The 21,381-nt window shown below is 45.2% G+C and overlaps 1 protein-coding gene across 1 annotated transcript; it reads left to right on the forward strand.

Annotated features, from left to right (window-relative positions):
- Positions 1-19,884: 19,884 nt before the first annotated feature.
- On the forward strand, positions 19,885-21,112 carry LOC147417999 (uncharacterized). Its single transcript, XM_086506688.1, has 2 exons — positions 19,885-20,313; positions 20,999-21,112. The coding sequence occupies exons 1-2, from the start codon at positions 19,885-19,887 to the stop codon at positions 21,110-21,112; spliced, it is 543 nt and encodes a 180-aa protein (XP_086362814.1).
- Positions 21,113-21,381: the final 269 nt, after the last annotated feature.

Here is a 21,381-nt window from a genome sequence, read left to right on the forward strand (position 1 = left end):
CTCGCGTAGCAAGAAGATAAGACTCTCTCTCTCTCTCTCTCTCTCTCTCTCTCTCTCAGACACAGTCACGGTGCTCAAAAAACTCCCTTTGATTAATAATTGAATCTCCCTTAGGTTACAAAACTTTGGCTTATATACCTCAGCCTTGGAGGTGAGAACATCTCTAATTATTTACATCAACAGGTGAAATTACTTCGGGATTACAAGCTGGAAACTCAATTGAGTCCTGTTACTTAATGAATGGCTCAAATCAAAATTAATGTCGGAAAGACATTTATTACAATCAATGGTTACAAAATGATGGGTGTGAGCAAAAATGTGGGTGTGATCCTCTGCTGGCTCAACACTAACCTATCCTCCCTAATTACCTTCACGAATAGTAGTGTGTCTAGGACACTTATAATGTGTTCTGCTTTCTATAATATGTACAAATGTCCTTTAGTCAATAGTATTCCATTTGATAGTGTTATGATGATCCTATTGGAATATAGGATACATGCAAGATATTTTACACGTTTTGATTTTTTGAAGTTTAGGAAATGTTTCAATTGGATTGAAGGGCCTAGGAGGGTACTAGAGCCACTCATTGAAAATGAAAATGAAAATTTTCTAAATGTCATTGTGTCCCTCCCAAATTTCCCCCCAAAGTATTTAACATAAAAAATCATGTACTCTACTCTAGATACCCCTTCTTTCACACCCTTCCACTGTCGACCTTCCTCCTAACCTCATTTCTACTTTCTCTCTTCAAAAATTAGTGCTAGTCCAAGATCTCTATGACTCTCTTTTCTTATTTCCCAAGCCCTCGTCAAGATCTCCAAGATTGTTGCACGACAAAGGACTTTCAATTCATGGAGTCAATATGGATAGAGCTTTGATTTCCCCATCCTTTTGTGAGCTTATTTACCAAGATCCCACTATTGATGCAACCATGGAGAGCTTGGAAAAATATTTTCAATAGCTTGGTGAGTTGAAAGACATGTCCTAGAGGTTGGAGAAGCCAATTCTCTAGCTTCACTTGTAGGGTACATTCTCAATGTCATGAAGCTTTTGATGGATTCATCAATAGCTACTACTATTAATGATTTGTGCTACCACTTCAAGTATGACTTTTTTTTGTCAAGTCTCCCTATTCCATGTACGCAAGAAATGTGTCATTGTTTGTTAAGCATGTTTTTGCAATGAATACATCAATGAACTTGAAAAATGTTTGCCACGCTTAAATGTTGCAACATTAAAGCGTGGCAAACCAAAGTTGATTTAGATCTTGATCATCTCATTCTAAAGTGGCCACTCCTTAGCGGCCCTCAACAATGTGGGTGTTTAAAAATCCCTTGATACAAAATTATGCTATGCCACAATTTCGGTGGATGAACGTTTGCATATGGAAACAAGGAGTCCTTTTGCAAAAACTTTTAACAATTTAGGAGAGAGGGATTGGATTAGATCGATGCTTGGGGTGCAGGTTGGCTAGTGAAGATCTAGCCCACCTATTCATGGACTGCCCAACTATCAAAGGCCTCGCAAGGAAAATATGCAAGTTGGTCCAAAGAACATGGAAAATTAGTTTTTTCAAGACTGACCTATTCCTTGGAGGTAAGAATTTAGGTAGTCCTGCACTCCTCGTCAGCACCTAGATCGTCAGATACTTCTTCTTACATAATGTATGGCAGACAAGGAACTGCTGTGTTTTTGAAGGAGGTTTTGAGGTGGCAAGCTTTGCAAAAATTATACAACAAAGCAAAGTGCTAATATGGACACTCGGGCACAAACAACACTTAGAGGATTGGTCTAGGACTACTTGTGCAGCAGATGGAATGCCTAGGATGGGGACAAATCTAGGCCATTGGTAAATAAAAGATCTCAGAATGACAAGATTATGGACCTTGTGTATCAAGGATGAGGGGGCGGGTTGGTAGGGGTGGCTGCCCTGATAGCCGATGTAAGTATGGTCCCTAGATGATGTCATGGCTTAACAAGAGCATGACAAGACCTTGTAATTTTTTGGGCTGTTCAATATAATTCACTCATAATTGTGAGTTTTGCTTTTTTTTTAAAAACAATTTAAAAACTTTGGTTTGCAATCCTATTCTTTTTTCTCTATTTTGTTGTTTTATATCATTTGTTCAACATGAAGATTTTTGTTTTATTAATTCAAAGTATTTTTCACGTTAGAAGAGTATGTTGAATTGTTAGAGATAAATTGGGTTTTTTTTGCATATCATGCCATCATCACATATTGCAATCAATACATCAAACTATAGCTCAAGGTTTGCTTACCCCTACCATCACCTCTCCTTTTTGGTGTTTTTATGCTCAAACCTACCACCTTGTCCATGCAAATTTAGGTGGCTTAAAAAGCTTTGATCTTAGTCATTGGTGAGTACTTGTGCTTCATTCTAAACCATACTATCATAAAAATATATAGCCTTGTGAAAGGAAAGACTTATCCTTTCACATTTTTCAACTATAACATACCTCAAGGGCTGCATATCCCCTCTTCACTATGCATATCTATGGACAATAATATCTCCATCTATGGATGCAAGAGTAGTGTAACTCCATCCTTTTAGATTGAGTGCCTTTTGTAGTACGCTCAAAGATTATTTTATGGTGGGAACATTGACAAGTAACAACATTACCCTTCTCTAGGTATAGTAATGGTAGTAGAAGTTTGAAACGACAAAACATTTTTTTATGAGACTTTAGTCTTGAATATCTCTTGGATTTCATTGACTAAGCACTAGGAGACTGTGTTTTTTATGACCATTCTCACCATGCTAATATTTTTCCTCTCTCTCTTATCCATCCCATTCAAATTTTGGAATAGTTGACAAAATTATAGGTCTATTAACACAATTTAAAACACCACAAGCGGATACCCCCTTTTAGTCAGATTCTTTTGTAACAGCCACATTTGTAATATCAAATTGCAGAAGCCCAACTTTTAATTTGTAATCTGTGGATCCAATTCTCATTTATATTGAGTTTTAGACCATGGGAATGGGTCCTAAGGCCATGTTTTATGAACCCTAGTTATAAAGATCAAAATGTAAGTGGGAAAGCCAATCTTTTTAGAAGAAAGTGCTATAACTTGTCATCATCATTACTCTCTTTCTGGTAATCGTAGTCAAGTCCCGACTATTGAATTGTATTTCTCTCCTATTACTCTTTCATTTAAGTGTATACATTGTCAATTTGGTTCAAGTTTGCGACTACGTTGTGTACCCATAAATCTATTGTTTTATTAGTATTCTCACATTAAAATGCTGATGTTTTGTTAAGAGACTGTTTCGAGGCCAGGCCATAAGTGATGTAGGAAATGGATTCTCACACTTGGAAAACACAAAGATTTTAAAGAGTGAAAGCAATCACTTTTCGACATTATAGTATACTAACAAAGTGTTAACTATGAGCCCCTATCCAACTAGAACTCGGATTGGAATGGATCTATAATAGTGGCTAAGGAAAGGCTTGGGTCTGTGTCCTTTTGTACCTCTGGATCCTCAAGGTATAAACTTTGCTTGAGCATTAATATACATTCTTTGATGAGATAATACAACTCTACCACTCACAATTGTGAGTATGGCAAAAAAAAAAGTATGCCATCTTGATGTACATTGGTCCACTTGCCTTAAGAGTGCATTATATTCTAGCTAGGGTTCACTGAGCTCGCTGAGGCTACCATGGGCTTGGCCAACTTTGTCTGCAAGGGGCTTGGACCCAAGGAGCTCGAGGAGTCGCCTGCAGTAGGAAGTGGTCTACTGAGGCGATGCGGCCCTTATTTTTGGTGTTCTCTTTGGCAGGCAAAGGAGGCCAAGAACATCCTTTGTTTTTCAATGCGAAGTAAAACATGATCACCTTCTTTGAATTGGTGTGCCTTGCGGTGCTTGTTAGCATGCTTGGTGTAAAGTTCTTGTGAGTGTTTAATGGCAGAATGCACACTTGCATAAATATCATGAAAGTCAGTAGTGAAATCATCAGCGAGACAGGCATAACATTAGAAAGACGTGAAGCAAGAGTAGGAAGAGAGTGACCGTATACAACTTCAAATGGAGATTTACCTGTGGCAGTGTGTGTGGTGTTGTTGTATGCAAATTGTAGAATATGCACGTAATCATCCCATTTCTTAGGTTGAGAAGAAACATAAGCCTTTAACAAGTCAATAATAGTGCGGTTGGTGACTTCGGTTTGACCATTAGATTCAGGATGAAATGCAGAAGTGAAGTCAAGTGTAGTGCCAAGATTTTCAAACACAGTAGTCCAAAAAGCACTACAAAATTTTGAATCTCGATCCAAAATAATCACTTTAGGCAAACCATGATATGGGAAAACAGTCTTAAGAAGCAAAAGTGCAGCTTGATGTGATGTGAGTGTTTTCTTACAAGGAATGAAATACGCTTGTTTAGAGAAACGGTCAATAATAGTCCAAATCATGTCATGTTTGTGTACTGTGAGTGGGAAACCAGTAACAAAATCCATTGAAATGTGTTCCCAAGGTCTTTCAGGAATGGGGAGAGGGTGTAAAAGTCCCAATTTCTTAGCTGTAGCTACTTTGATCTTTTGACAAATCAAACAAGTTGAAACATATCGTTTAATATCCATTCTCATAGTAGGCCAATAGAAATCACGACATAAATTTTGAAAAGTTGTAGCAAATTCTCTATGTCCAGCATAGGGTGGTTTGTGCAATTCTTCAATAATTAATGTACGGAAAGGTTTAGTCACACACAATTTGTGTTTGAAATAAAGGAAGTTTTCTTGAATAGTGTATTCAAGAAATGTGTGCACAGAATTATCAAGCATATGCAACCATGTCGTTTTGAAGTCATCATCATGTGCATAAGTGTCAGGCATAGTGTCAAATGAAGTTCCCATAATGGTTGATAGATGATTAAGTGAGGGTCTTCTACTCAAAGCATCAGCTACAACGTTTTCTTTACCAGGTTGGTATTAAATGTTGGGCTAAAAACTTTGAATAAAAGCGGCTCACTTAATATGTCTATCATCTATTAAGGGCTGAGAAAGTAAATATTTGATACTTTGTTGATCAGTTTTAATGATCAAGTCAGTACCCATTACATAGTGTTTCCAAATTTTCAATGCATGTAGCACAACAGTCAACTCTTTATCATAAGTACTGAACTTTGTTTCAGACGGTTTGAATTTACGACTTTCAAAAGCAATTGGATGGTTATCTTGTATAAGGACTGCATCGATACCTTTTCCACTAGCATCAGTGACTACACAAAGAATGGTCTTTCAAAATCAAGCAATTGCAATACATGTGCATTAGTCAAAGCATGTTGAGTGCATTGAATGAGCAAATAATGTGATTTGTAAGCAAAATTATGAACAAATTTCCAGTAATAGCTACAGAGACCAATAAAAGAACGTAGCTCATGCAAATTTTTGGGTTTAGGCCATGATTGAATGGCTCAATTTTCTTTGGATCGACATGTATTCCCTTACCCGATACAATGTGCCCCAAAAATTCAATTTCAAATTGGAAAAACGAACTCTTTTCAGGATTCAAATACAAGTGATTTTGTGCAAGCATATTAAATACATGTGTTAAATGTTGTTTATGCTCTTCTTCAGATTTAGTGAATACCAAAATGTCATCAAAAAATACAATCACAAAATCTTGATGGTCAATGAAAATTCTATTCAACATGCGTGAGAAGGTGGCTGGTGCATTTGTCAAACCAAATGGCATGACAAGGAATTCATAGTGTCCAGTTTGTGTTCTAAAAGCAGTTTTGTAAACATCATGTTCAAACATTTTAACTTGATGGTACCCTGATTTGAGGTCAATTTTGCTAAAGATGTTTACCCCTTTCAGTCTGTCTAATAGATCATCCACTCTAGGAATAGGAAACCTATTCTTAATGGTGCTCTTGTTTAAAGCCCTGTAGTTGATACACATACGAAAGGTTCCATTTTTCTTCTTGACAAGAAGTACTGGAGCTCCATATGGTGAACTACTAGGTCGGATTAGGCCTCGATCAAGTAAATCAGTGATTTGAGCTTGTACTTCCCTGTGTGCGGTTGGATTGACACGATAAGGTGCTCTACAAGGAGGTTCACTACCCGGTATAATGTCAATTTTGTGGTCTTCTGGGCGTCATGGTGGAATTCCAGGTGGCAGATCATGCACGAAACAATCTTTAAATTGTGAGAGAAATGCATCGTTTGTGGAGTTAAGTGAAGTTTCAGTCTCAGCGGAAATTTGATTTACCAATACTAGATATGTTTTCCCCTGTTTTCGAATTGCTCTTTTGGCTTGAGTGTGAGAGAGGAGTGGAAATTTTTGATGTGCTAGTGTTGCTTGGATGGAGAAATTTTTATTATTATGAGTGAGAGACATTGTACATGTTTTATAATTAATCAACGGGTCAAATTCATGACGAAATGGCATTCCCAAAATCATATCAAGACCATGCAATGGTGCTACCAGAAATGTACGTGCTTGTGTGAATTCACCAATACAAACTTCAACAGTGACTTGGGTTTTACAATTAAAACATTGATTATTAAAAACAATTTTGACATTGTGAGGTGATGAGATTTCAGAGAGAGATAGTTGTTGTGCCAATCGTGTGGAAATAAAATCATGGCTACTACCATCATCTAACAGAATGGTGATACTTTCACCCTTAATAGTGCCTTGCACTTTAAACAAAGTGTGAGGAGATATAAGAGTATCTGAGGATGGGTTGTCATCGTTATCATAATCAGGATCATATCCCTCACCGTAGTTAGCTTCCACTTCATTGTCGTCGGGTGCAGCATCTTCGATGAGGTTAAGAGTAGCTCCGTTGGGGCGGTTGTTGTTGAAGGGTTTTTGACTTGAATTTCTGTTGACTCCATTGGAATGTCCATTGGATTGACCATTGCCCTTAGCATGACCATTTGGGCACTTATCTGCATAGTGACCATACTGAAAGCATTTAAAACACTTCACCTTTTTGTTACCATAAGAATTTGAAGGAGAACGTTGGTTGAAAGAATTTTGGTTGCCTCGTTGCTAGGTGTTGTTGTTGTTGTTGCTTGTATGAGGTTGAGCAGTTGTAGGAGAATTGTCGAATCTACGCCTCTTGAAAAAAGTACAGCTTTGGCGTTTGTTTCTGTCCAAGTTAGTAGAGAAAGGAGGTCTCTTGTTGCGGTTAGTGTTAGCAGGTTGATCTATGTGAGAGGGTTGTCCACCTTTCTTCTTTTCTGCATTGAGAGCCAAGTTTGACAGAGAATCTGGTTTGAACATATCTACCTCAGCACCAACTTGTAGTGCCAAACTTGATATGTATTTACGCTTCAATTTCCTGCGACTAACATGTTCAATAGCTTGCAATTGAATTAAACAATTCCAAAAACGGTCAGTGTTACCCTATACATCTTCATTTCGACCCTATTGAATTAAATCCCATTGACGTTGTGCTTTAGCTTTGTATTGTGTGGGCAAAAATTGAAGTAAAAACACTTTTTAAATGCATGCCAGGTGCGTGGTCTTCTTCCATGCTGTTTGGTGGCGTTCCACCACAATGCAGCGCTGCTAGTGAGATGATTTGATGCACATTTTACCATTTCACGCTCGGGAAAGTCTTCATTAGTCATCTAGTTGACTAACCCATGCTAGAACCGTGCTAGCATCTTTAGTGCCATCAAAATCCTTCAAAGTGAAGGCTTTTCTGCTAATTTTGTTTTTCTTGGGTGCCGGTGCGTGCAAAATGCAATAATTTATCTTCAAGTTCTTGCCTTCGCATGCGTTTATATGTGAGTGATTGTTGCAGATTTTGAAGTTGTTTCGCAATTGTGGGTGCCTGAGGAAGGTGTGCCATGATTGCGTGCTTTTTATATTTTTCTCTCTTTTTTGTATTTTTTTAAATAATTTTTAAGAATAATGCTTAAAAAGAACTATTTACTGATATTTACAGATATAATATGCGGAATAATCAACGTAAAACACCTAGCATTGAGCGAAAAAGCCAACAAAACAAACTCAGGCTCGCTGTTGCTGCACGCTCCCCCCCCCCCCCCTCCCCCTTGCGCCATCGCTCCCTCTCACCCCCCTTCTCCTCCTAACCCTCGCACTGCCCTCAGCCACCCCCCCCCCCCCCCCCCCCTTCGCCCTCGCGCCACCCTGCCCAACCCGCCACCTGCCCATCCCGCCACCTCCTGCCCCCTCCTGCCCCCTTCGCCCTCGCGCCACCCTGCCCAGCCCGCCACCTCCTGCCCCCTGCTGCCCGCCGCCCTCCCCCCCTAGCCCTCCCGCTGTACCCGTGCTCACCTCCTCCTTCCTTTTCCTTCCCTCCACCCCCCCCCCCCCCCCCTTTTTTTCCGCCTTATCTCGGAAGGGTTTTTTGCGCCCGGCTCTGCAACACCTTTTCTTCGGAACAGGTGTTCGGCGTTCTCGGCTGCAGATTGTTCTTCTCCGTCCGCTTCTTCGACTCAGCAGTAGACACAGATGGAGGCTCCAGCTCCACCACAGAGGGACTCACCTGAAGCCCCCTCGCCCGACCCCACTGAGCCCACCATTCGACTTGCTCTTTCGCCGACAGAGCAAGCGAGCCTTGCCGCAGAGGTAGAGCACTTGCAGGCGACTTCTGTCATCTGCAAGGTTCTCGGCACCCGTCCTAGCAGAGGAGAGCTGCGAGACCTTCTTCAGGCCCGCCTTCTCGCAAAGGTGGGCAAGATTTTGGATGTCCAGATCCTTGGACGGGGGTACTACCAGATCGAGTTCGAGACTTCCAAGATGGCCTCCAAGGTCATAGCTATGAGTCCACTGGCTATCCGAGCATCACGCGCCCACTTTCGACAGTGGCGACACGGTTTTGACCCGACTTCGGATGTGCTCCTAGAGGAGGCAGACATCCCCATCTCAGTCTGCTTTCCGGGTTTACGGAGGGAGTACCTTCCACTGCTCTCCAGGATTGGCTCCGCCATCGAGACTATTCTGGAGACACCTCGTACGGCAGCATCAGTAGCTGCTAAGGCGGCCGGCATCCCTTCAGTTCGAGTTTTGGTCAGAGATACCCACACGCTCCCGAAGGTCATCCTTTTGCCTCGGGTGAGTGGGGGTTGGTTTAGGCAGAGTGTGGAGTACTCGGGTCTCCCGAACCAGTGCTTCATTTGCAGACAGATGGGTCACCTAGCGAAGGCCTATCCACGGAGGAGACCACGACCTGCACCTCAGCCTCAGCCCCAGCCTGCCAAGGCTGGGCCGCAGCCTCAGCCAGCGACACAGCGCACAGATTCTGAGCCACCCTCCGAGCCTGGGGCTTCAACGAAGGAGGGGTGGCAGCAGGCCCGTGGCCGTCGACGCCAGGGGCCACAGCGACAGCCTGGTACTCAGAGTGGACCTAAGGTGCCTACTCAGCAGCAGTGGGTTCCCACGGGGAACCGCTTTGGTCCTCTTGAGCAGGAGGAGCCTCCTACGCCAGCCTTCTCTTCCGTTTCACCCTCGCCAACCCCTCCACCTTCAGATTTCCCCTCTTCCTCCTCATCCCCTCCCCCGCCCTTTGCTCCCGCCCACTCCCCACCTCGCCCCCCTGTCTCTGCCGTCCCGCCCCGCTTCTCTTCTCCTCCGCCCCCCCCATTTCCTTCTCCCCCTCCTCCTGCTTCAGTACCATAGTCGACTCAGGAGACTAGTCCCTCGCCGGCGGCTAGGAGATCTCTTGGCAGCGCTTTTGCCACGAGTCGCCTAGCGAGAGAGGGTCAGCCCTTCTTGCGGCCCCCTTTGCAGATTCAGACATCTTCCCTTGCAGCTATCCCTCGTGGTCTGATGACCATTGACCTCCGACGCCGCTGGGACTTCTTCGATTACGAATTCATTAGCTTTCTCGGTGATTCTGCAACAGACCACGAGGCAACCTGCTTCAGGGTCCACGCTCTGTTCCTCGCCGCTAGGGGGACAGAGGCCTTGGACTCAGCAGTTGGTTTCTCCTTTCCTCTCTGCGGTAGGACCGAGACAGAGTGGTCCCTCGACTCAGTGGTGGGATGGTTGCATACACAGGTTCTCGAGTTCTCTCACCACATGGGAGAACTTGGAGTTACAGATTTGCTGCAGACTTTGTGGCCACTGGCCAAGTTTGCGGTGACACCCCCAGACTCAGCAGGATGTAGGCACATTGTGGTGTACTTTTTTGCTGATACACAGTGTTTGCCTTGCTATGTATACATACATGAGGACTCCTGGACAGAGGAGGTTGCTTTACGCTCGGCTCGCTCTGCTTGGGCTTGGGCGACGCACTAACTACAGGCTCGCCTATCTAGAGGACGCTCGGATGCGGATTACTCCCCATCCAAGCCTGCCTCGAAGATAGCCCGTCTTGCTGCTGCGGCAGTATCTGTTCTCTCTCGCTCCCCATGAGGATCGTCTCATGGAATGTGCAGGGATTAGGTGGGCCCCAATTTCAGCGACAGCGGGGCCGATTGCGGCTGGAGCTTCAGCGTTGCCTTGTGGGAGGAGAGATTGATCTCCTTATGCTTCAGGAGCACCATTTGTCTGAGAGCCGCATCCGGCGCTGTGGTCAGATTTTGCGTGGATGTTACGATACCTTTTGGTCAGCTGCTTTTGGACCTGGAGGCATCCAGGGTGGGGTATGTATGACTATTGCGGACTCATTGCAGCAGGCCATTGTGGGCAGAGGGATTATTGTGCCAGGTAGGGCTCAGTGGATTACTTTGCAGGTTCAGGGTGGCCTTGTGGGCTTCCTGAACATCTATGCGCCCAATGTGGCGAGTGCTCGTGTAGAGTTTTGGTCACAGATTGTTGAGTCTTTGCCACAGGTTGACCACTGGTGTGTAGGAGGGGACTTCAACATGTTGGAGGACCCTTCTGACAGGATCGGAGGCAGCCATGCTACTGTGCATGGAGTCGAGTTAGCAGCTTGGGAGAGGTTTTGTATGACCTTGAGGGTCTCGGATACATGGCAGCATTCTGGCTTTGTGAGGCCTCCAGAGAGTCTTGCCTTCTCTAGATCAGACCGCAGTGTGGGAGGAGTGAATCTATCGCGGATAGATCGCTTCTACACTAGTGGCCACTTCAGTGACTTGGGGGGATCAGTGGGCATCCTGGCAGGGACATCCTTCTCGGACCATGCACCAGTGATCCTCACAGTGGCAGATAGGCAGAGGAGTGGGAGCACGATGCTTCGCATCCCAGAGCGGGTCTTGTTGGACACAGCACTCAGAGAGAGGGTAGAGGCTCTCTGGATAGAGGGCATGGACAGCCAGGCTCTATCGGCAGACAGAGTGGCCTTAGGCCTAGCTCAGCTTAGCCACTTTTTTCTCCAGGAGTCTTTGGCTCGACGGGCCGCAGCAAGAGAGGAGGAGCAGCGTCTCAGACGAGGCATTACTTCACTACAAAGGATGCAGGAGCAGCATCCAGACAGTCCATGGTTGGAGGAGCAGTTACAGCAGGCTCGACAGGAGCTTGCTTGCACAGAGGAGAGGCGCCATGAGTTTGCCTTTCACCGACAGGCATCTCAGTGGACTCAGGTAGGTGACAGAGTGACAGGTGCCTTTTTTGAGACAGTAGGACCTCGGCACTCGCATGCCAAGGTCATTCAGCTGAGGAGACCCGATGTGTCAGTTGCTTGTGAGCCTGAGGATATGCGTGCAGTTGCTACTGACTTTTACCGTGAGCTACTGACGGCTGAGCCCCAGTCAGAGAGACAGGATGCATGCAGGGAGCAGGTTTGGGCGCAAATGCCTTGTCTTGTGACTGAGGAGATGCGCCAGAGGCTGGAGATACCTCTTCAGCTTGAGGAGCTGCACACGGCTCTTAGGGCCCTTCCTCGTGGTAGCTGTCCAGGTGAGGATGGGCTGACTCCCAGCTTCTTCTTGGAGTACTGGGACTTGCTTGGCCCAGATCTTTGTAGTGCCTTTCAGTACATTCTGCACACAGGAGTGATGTCGGATAGCATGAGTGAGGGCCTGATTTACCTCATTCCAAAGGAGGGTGGCTCCTTGGATGAGATTCGACGGTGGCGCCCCATCACCATCCTCAACTCAGCCTACAAAGTTCTTGCCAAGGCTCTGAGTTTAAGGATTCAGCCACTTTTGGAGAGCCTTATACATGGGACTCAGACAGGTTTTGTCAAGGAACGCAGTATCCTTGACAACATCTTCACTTTCTGGGAGGCTTCTGCCCTGGCACGTCTCCGTGGGGAGGACCTTGTGATTCTTCTTCTCGATTTTGGGAAGGCATACGACAGAGTTGACTGGGACTTTCTAGAGGGCACGCTTCGCAGGATGGGCTTTTCAGATGCTTGGATCAGAGGGGTGTCAGCTTTGTACAGACAGGCTCACAGTCAGGTGCTTTTGGCAAGAGGTAGAGGTGAGCGCTTCATGCTCACACGATCGGTCAGACAAGGCTGTCCTCTTGCCCCCTTTCTCTTTCTGTTCTATGCGGAGGTGATGAGCAGATTTTTGGTGTCACAACAGGTTGGTTTGAGGGGCTTAGCACTCCCGATACGGGGCGATGAGCTTCTGGACGCTGAGTTTGCCGACGACTCAGCCTTGTACTTAGAGGGCCAGGAGGCCAATTTACACAGGTGTGGGTAGGCTCTTGAGACCTTCTGCTGTGCATCGGGCGCATTGATCAACTGGAGAAAGACAGTGGCTTTCTCGATTGGCAGTGCTCCTGTGCGAGAGTGGATGCCAGGAGAGGGTTTCAGGTGGATTCCCCCAGGGACTGCAGTTCGATACTTGGGTTGTCAGGTTGGTTTGGATTTTGTCCCTCGAGCAGCAAATTGCTCCTCTTCTCCTGTCCATCAGGAGAAAGCTGTTACACTGGAGCTCAGCACGACTTTCGCTGGCTGGTAGAGTAGTAGTTGCCAACCAGGTGTTGTTGGCAACTATGTGGTACATCACTTCTTGCTCGATCTTCTCGAGTTCTTGTATCAGCCAGGTAGAGAGGCTAATCAGGAACTTCCTTTGGTCAGGTCGCGACACTCAGGTTGCCCAAGCCAAGGTGGCTTGGTCGGTCATCACACTTCCTTGTTCTCAGGGAGGGCTTGGGATCATTGATCCAGCACAGCAGAGCAGAGCCCTTCTTGAGAAGTTCGTCGTCAGAGGACTTCTTCCAGGCGAGGAGCCCTAGAAAGAGTTCTTGATGCAGAGGCTTCGTGCCAGGGTGCCTCAGTCAGGAGGCCCTTGGCAACCTTCGACCAGATGGATGTTTACAGAGTTGCGCCGAGTTGGTTTGAGCAGGAGACTGGAGGACCGATTCGCTATGAGTTTGCTTCGCTCTTGGGAGCTCTTACGGCGTGGCCTAGAGCAGAGACAACCGACATGCACGGAGGAGCGCCTATGACAACCCCTCGTCTGGAACCCCATGGTTAGCACTCAAAGAGGCCACTTGGTTGGGAGTAGGCCTCATGTTTCATGGGGTCCCATGGCAGCAGGTCCAGCGCGCTCTCTAGGTGACTAGCTAGAGTTCACAGGTTTGTCAGAGGAGGTGCAGGGTGTCCAGCTACAGGGCATGAGAGGGGTTCAGAGCATGTGTCAGGACATCTCAGAGTCAGTTCCAGCTGAGTGGCTCACGCCTCTCGAGCCAGTAGCACCCCGATGGATGGGAGCCTTCACACGACTGGAGGTTCTCATCTCAGTCAGGGCTTGTTCAGAGACTGTCCCAGCCCTGTTCTTTGAGCTTCAGGGTGGGGGACGATTACAGCGAGTTATAGTAGAGGCCCCGTAGGTAGCAGAGTGCTGTTTCCAGAGGATCCGAGTTGTGCGCATCTGTGGGAGGACTTGCGTCATAGACCCTGACCCAGCAGCTCTCGAGACAGGACACTGGAGGCTATGGGCTTGGGAGTGTTGTCCACTGGCACGAGTACAGTGGGATCTTGGTGAGTGGCTATGGAGGGACCCCTTCTCTTCTGCAGACCGCCCAGGAGTCCCTTTCTTTCAGTACACTGTTCGGCTTGGACGTCATATACTTGCAACGCAGAGAGAGGCCCGCCCCGCTGCAGCACGTCATTGGCAGGAGGAGGGTCTCACAGTTGAGTTCTTGGCAGCTTTTTGGCAGAGGCTGTGGGACTCCAGACAGCCGAGGCGCGTCACTTTGTTCCAGTGGTTGGTTGCACACAGAGCCACAGCAGTAGGGAGCTGGCTTGTGCATAGTGGTCTCTCGGCCGCATGTACAGCCTGTGACCAATTGGTGGAGAGTCAGCGACACTGTCTTTGGGACTGTCCTTCGGCCCAACAGGTGTGGCTACGAGTTCTTCGGCCCAGCAGGTGTGGCTACGAGTTCTTCGGCTGATGCCTGCCCTCTCCGCGGCTCGACAGTACACTTGGGGGGCAGTGGCTTGGTCCACCCTCACGGGCCCGGCACTACAGTTTGAGCTATCTTCCACCAGCAGGATGATAGTGATACAGGGGGGGCGACTTGCACTCCAGCCTGCTACAGACCTTACTCCACAGGAGTAGTGCAGTGAGAGAGAGGAGTGTTGGGAGCTCATCAGCGGCCTAGCTCTTTGGTTCATCTGGCGGGCCCGTTGTTTCCGCATCTTTGAGGCTCGCCCTGTGCCACCAGCAGAGACTGTTCGTGACTTTTGGCTAGAGCTGATCCATACTCTCAGAGGACAGCTTGAGGGACTACAGGCAACTCCGACCGCATGCGGGAGCGCCACGAGGCTTTCCTTTCGACTCTGGCGCCCTGGGCCTTTCTACACCATGGTCCAGGGGGTGCTCAGATGGCACTACTGTCCACCTGTGTGGCTCTTCCCTCCTCCCATTTCTTGATTTAGCCCCATTGTATATATGCTGTTTTTTCATTGGGAGAGTCTTCCCATCATGCTTGTTGTAGCCCTCTCTTGCCGAGGTGGATGTAGCCCTATGGGCAGTTTTCATTAACTAATAGAAGGATCTTTTTCTTGGGAAAAAAAATAATGCGGAATAAAAGAGTAAAATAAATAACAACAATGTAATGTACTTAGCTGAAAAATTTCGGTGGCGTCGAGTCCGGAATGGCGATGCGCTAGGAAATTGCCAGAAAAGTGGACGGTCCGACAGTGCGTCTGTGAGTCAAGTCAAATTGCGTGGCGTCTGATCTCCCTTATCCTCCCGAAAGAAGACAACAATGTCAGTTGTAGAAGAGGAATCCGCAGGTTATTCAAGTGAATTCAGATAGTCGTTGTAAGTTGGAGAAGCCGTTAATTTTTGTTGCAAAAATATTTGGCAATTGTGGAAATCTCCCGTGCCAGTACCAATCCGTTGACTTGTAAGAGGGAGAAAGTCGAGCTTCTTGGTCTTACCTCGGTGGTTTTTGATACCTCTTGGAAAACAGTGACCGAATGGGGAAGACCCGATTGAGTTGTGGAGGCAAGGGGTGTAGCTCACGAGTCTTACCATACACCGAGCGAACTTTATCGAGCGAACTATAAAACCGAGCAAGACTGACTTACAAATAATGTGTGTGTGTGTGTGTGTGTGTGTGTGTGTGTGTGTGTGTGTGTGTGTGTGTGTGTGTGTGTGTATGTGTGTGTGTGTGTGTGTGTGTGTGTGTGTGAGAGAGAGAGAGAGAGAGAGAGAGAGAGAGAGAGAGAGAGTTCTAACAATTTTTGTACAAGATAAGGACAAAACAAGGAACCTACAAGATAGCTACAATGAACAAAAAGTAACATCATTTCTTAAAAACATTATTGTATTGCAACATTGGACTACATCTCATACAAATTGGCATACAAGAGAAAGAGTGAGAGAGTTATAAACAATTTCTGCACGCATGAAATTTCCAATAATAAGGACAATACAAGAATGCTACAACGAACATAAAAAAACGTCATTTCAACAAAAAAATTGTCTCTTCATCTCAACAAAATTTTTATGATGACAAATCACACTCATCATCAATTAAGACATGTTTTTTATGTGGCTTGTCGAGAGGACGCATAACGTATCTTGGATCTCGCACCATCCTTCTTGCTTGTGCTTCAATGTATACCGGCGAGGCACTTCAATGTAACAAAGATTAATTCATCAAAGATCACCCAATAGAAATGTCCACAAAAATACACGTAACTACATCAACAACCTACTACGTTGTCATACCATGGTAGGTAAATTTACTAGTCTCCTAAAACCTAAATGTATGTCAAGAGATAAAAATTAGGAAAATACATGTATGTAGTATGAAGTATGTCCGTGTGCATAGGAATCCATGACAAGGTAAACTGCTCACAAGTCATCAAACGGGTTTCCACCCTATAGTATGTCTCCCTCATCCACCACATCTGCAGATGTCGCTGCCTCCCATCTCTCTCACCTACTAGACTGAGACTGAACTCAAAGCCACATCACTATCCAAGGATGCACATGCACGATCAGAGCATAAACATGCCCAAAGAACTCGAGCAGTTCCACAACCAAACTCCAAGCATATGCCCTTAGGCGGACAGAGGAGCTCCACCAAGGAAGAAATAAATGAAGAACAACGCTGCATAGACCCACATCAAGGTAGACCAAAATCCATTATCGCATATGCTGTCTCTGGCATGTAGTGCCGCATGATGCTATCTGTAGGAGTCATACCTACATCATGAAAAAAGGGCGTACTCTCAACAATGTAACATAGTTGAAGGATACATGCATCCCTCTCCACTATCAAGCTGAGCCCATGATCGTGCTAGTAGCAGAGGAATGGCCACAATATGTCGCATCCCAAGTAAATGACATCTATCTTTACTTAAAAAAACCGAATAAAAAATACTTTATGAAAATGAAATTTTAAATATAAAAAAGTACTTACATCAAACAGTAGACGTGCTAGACATCTCCTGGTCAATGGATACCATGGTTCTTCTCCTTTCTTGCCTCTTCTACGAAGTTTCTCAATGAGTTTTTGATCTGCTTCGGGCAATGCATGAAGATAACCCTCATGATCGGCTGCACATATGTTGCCGCAACTCACATGCTCATCTCTCAAGTGAGAGGACACCAAAGCATGTGTGTTCATACTAGAGAAAGCCACACAAAATTTGAGTTTGTGTACAAGAGAATTATAAGCAGATAAAATTTTCCAAAATTAAGCTATGAACTCACAAATTCATTCTTTGCAAACTCATCAGCAAAGCTATCTCTGACACCTTTGTAGCATCAGTAACAGTGCACAAAACACCTCAATGCTTATCTTTGTTGGTGGAGTACATTTCTTTGATGGCAGCCTGCCATGCCACAATTCTGTGATTTCCTTCCCACACAAAAGACATCTTGTGACAAAGAGATTCAAATTCTGGTCGAGCAGCAAGCTCTTCTTCATACTCCATATTAATTTGTCTCCATATAGGATGACACTCCTCCATAATAGCATCTTAAGTAGAAAAGAAAACTAGCATAATTAGAAACAAAAATTGTTACAATTTTCTTTTTAAAGTAAAAAACAAGAGTAGCCAACAAAAAATACCTGTCACATAAGCTTTCTCTTTTTGGCATGTGGTCAAGGATATAATAAATGCTCCCTTCTGCTTGATGTATCCTTCTCTAGAAAATGCTGACTTTAAACCACTGACATCCGATCTCAAGCCTCGAACTTTGGCATGCAGAATGAGACGACATAATGGCACGGGCTCTAAACGTAGTGAGTTGTCGTCATCATCAATAACACGTGGTTGGATCTTTGGTCTCATTTCAGAAGGTACTATCTGTAGTGAGGCTTCAACTGTTGCTTCCTCTTGATCTATCTCATGCAAAGATCCCAGACCTAGATCCTGGCTATCACTGTCATCATGAAGCTACGTCTCTGCAACTGAACTAACCGTGTCGTTGCACATTGGTAATGGTGTAGATGCACCTCGACCACATCTTCTAGAACCGACTCTAGAAGAAGAAGTACTGCATACACAAAAAGTTTTGATTTTGTAAAGATTTTTGACCAATTATTCTACTAATTTAACAATTGGCAAGTCACACAGTCAATAGTTTTCTACTCCAAACTATACAACATCGACGCGGTATGGTTTGGGGCAGAAAACCCACCTTCAATGGTTTTCTGCTCGAAACCATACCGTGTCAATGCATATGGTTTGGGGCATTAAGGCTGCTAATCAGTTGTCATGCCTAATTTATCATTCAACTCGTTTCCAGCAATGTGAGACACCTAATTACTGTCTTAAATACTCCCATTGACATGCAAAGAGAGGAAACAACTGATCATCTTGGCGCAATTTGTGAAGTACTCTTATGCTACCATCTTGACAACATCCGGGGGAAGAATGACGGATTTACTACCTGAAACTATACCGCGTCGACGCGGTATAGTGTAGGACAGAAAAACTTGGCACAAACTCATACAATAGAAAGGGATAAACTCATACAATAGGTGTTTTGGGGACAAACATCTGACAGTAACAATAGAAAGGGAATACAACTAGCCAGGTGCTCTTAGATACGGAAGACCAAGTTCTTCCCCATTGCCCTCATAAATTCAAATAAAAATGCTTTAATAACAAAGAAAAATAGTTTAATGAAAGTACTTTTATGCTGCCATCTTGACAACATCCAGGGAAAAAATGACTAGTTTTCTATCCGAAACTATACCGTGTTGATGCAGTATAGTTTCGAACAAAAAACCTAGGCATCTATCCATCAAGGCCAAGTTCGACATGAAGGCTAAATTGGGGCAAGAGATGCGCAGATGCGCACATTGCGAGTAGCAAGTTACTTACACTCTTGAGTGCTTTCCGTTGCTATTATACGGGATCTGGCAAGCATGGTTCAGTTGAAAACATGGGCTAGCAAGGTTAAAAGACTTGATTTCCAGGCCCTTGATTTGGCTCTTTAACATTTGTTGGCACCTTTTTTTGGTTATGCAATTGAGCATATAAGCATCCAGGGGGTAAAAACAGATTGAGGAAATTTGTTTTGGAATGTTTATATCATGTTGTACACAATCTGCTGATGTTTAAGCTGACCTGCATACTTCAGAAAGAATAGCTTTCAATTCAATATTTTGTAGGAAGAGCACGAAGATGATTGTTGCATCCACCAAATACCACCATCGTGACTAGCACTCCGCTTTTGTGTTGGAAGCGCATCCGGGACCGAGGCCATCTCCGGCATAGGATTACGGATGGAAACTTTGTGAACCCAGGACCAACAAAGGCAAACAACACAGAAAGGCACAAAAATGGCCGTGCTGAGAATGATTGCAGCAAAGCCTTTCATATCAGTTGCCTGACCCTTTTCAATTGTGAAAGCCATGTAGTGTGCCCACAGGAAGCTATTGAGTGATGTCTTGGCATGGATTTGTATGACATTAAGAAAGGAGGATTGGCTAGAGTTGGAAAGCTGCGAGGAAGACACGTTTAAAGTGCAAGCTGAACTCATTTTATTCATTTGGGCTGAAAGGTTGCGCACATGTGGCCTAGCGGCTGCGTGGTTGACCTTTTCCAGCTTTTACGGTCTACGCCGCCAGAGCCCGATTGCGCACATGATAACAAAAAAAGCAAGAAATTTTTAAGTGGCAGCACATATGGAGGCGCCAATAACCCACGCTCCACTGTCGGAGACGCTGTACTGCAGCCTCTTTGCCTGTGCAAACCCACACCACCGTTATTCTCTCACTGCACACATCCTGCGACTGTCACAGACAAACAAGACACATCTCAACGACATGCTGTAAACAATACACACCTCTACACGCTAAACTAGCTAGTCGTTTGGTGAAATTACACAGAGCTCTTGTACAAGCTCCGCACTGCAATAGCAAATTCAACGTCGAGTACAGATAATTGCATGCAGTGGAAGGTCTGCATTTTATTCACGATCATAGACAGATTCATTTCATTCACGAGTACAATGAATCCCTTGATTGTATTCTACTGGATTACTGCGGAGATGGCAAGCGTAGGTTCGCATGTTGCTCCAACTGCCGCAGTACAAATGTTGTTTATTGCGCTCGTCATCTTCCTGTTCATGTCGTCGCCACCTATTTTCCACGAACACCTCGAGGCATTAGCTAGCATTCGCGAATCGTGGGTCTTCCTGCGTCAGCATGCTTTTTGGTCCCAAGTTCAAAGGCATGTCTGGCTTCGTGAGGAGGATTACACAGACGACCTCTTCATGAAAATGTACCGCATGCCTGAGCCGGTCTTTCAAATTCTTTTACAAGCTATTGTGCCTTTTCTTCCGTCTACCGATAGAGATAACTTTGTACGTCCGCCAATTGACCCCGAACAAGCTCTAAGCTTTACCTTACTCAGGCTTGCCCACAATGATTCCACCACTCATATTAGTGACACATTTGGTGTCGGTGAATCCACTGTACGCAAGTATTGCAACATTGTGGTGGAAATCCTTGCCACACGATTACGTCCACAATATATAGTTGTTCCGTTTCGGTGAACGGCTTCATCATATTATAGCTGATTTCTCGGCCATCACTATGTTGCCAAATGTATGTGGTGCGATAGATGGCACTCACATAAGGTTAGCTAGGCGACCAAGGCGGCGTAACACTCCAGCACAATATTGGTGTAGACACCATTTCCACTCCATTTTGTTGCTAGGAGTGTGTAACGCGCGTAAGAAGTTCTGGGATGTGTGTGTAAGCGCGCCTGGCGGCACTAACGATGTTGCACACTGGAAGATCTCTGCTTTGTACAAGTGCATGCGGTCCCGCCAAGTTCTCCCCACTCCAGTAATTACGCTGGAGCGATTACGCATTCAACCATACCTCCTCGCAGACAAACGCCATGGTTCTTCATCTATGATGGTCATGCCTTTTGCAGAGGGCAACGCTCCTAGTCAGGGACCCTGGGATGAATTTAATCGACACATTTCCAGAGGATGAGTTACAATAGAAAATGTCTTTGGCATCATGAAAAATAGGTGGCGAATTTTGCAAAATATGCCTGTGGACCTTAGACGTGTGGACCTTAGGCGAGCTCCATCATATGTCATTGCCTGTTGTGTGTTGCATAATTTTCTGGCAGAGCATGGTGTGCATGCAATGGATAGAGAAGACCAATTTGATCCCCATCCCAATATTATGCCCGCCCCAAGAAGTGCTAGGAGAGAACGTATTCTAGGCCAAAGAATGCGCAACATTCTATACAGGGATTGGGTTGCTCGTTATCAATTAGCAAATCCCAATGCTAGAAGAGATTGACAACAATGCCTTTTGTTTGGATGTTTTAGGAATCATTCTTGCACTAAAGCACGTTGTCTAGTTCTTTCTACGTCTCTGTGTTTAGCTCTCACTCATTCTATCTTTGTAACTCGTAAGTGTTATCGGATGCACTACATCTCTAACCACCTATCTCTAAAGCTAACTGTCTCCGTGTAACTAGGCAACTATATCGCACTGACTTTGTGACTCTGGATTGCTAACTCGCTATGTCGCTCACTGACTCTCTCATCTCCCTAACTCAATATTGC

This window comes from Adiantum capillus-veneris, chromosome 30 (genome assembly GCF_014529385.1).
Source record: "Adiantum capillus-veneris isolate H3 chromosome 30, ASM1452938v2, whole genome shotgun sequence".
Taxonomy (NCBI): Eukaryota; Viridiplantae; Streptophyta; class Polypodiopsida; order Polypodiales; family Pteridaceae; genus Adiantum; species Adiantum capillus-veneris.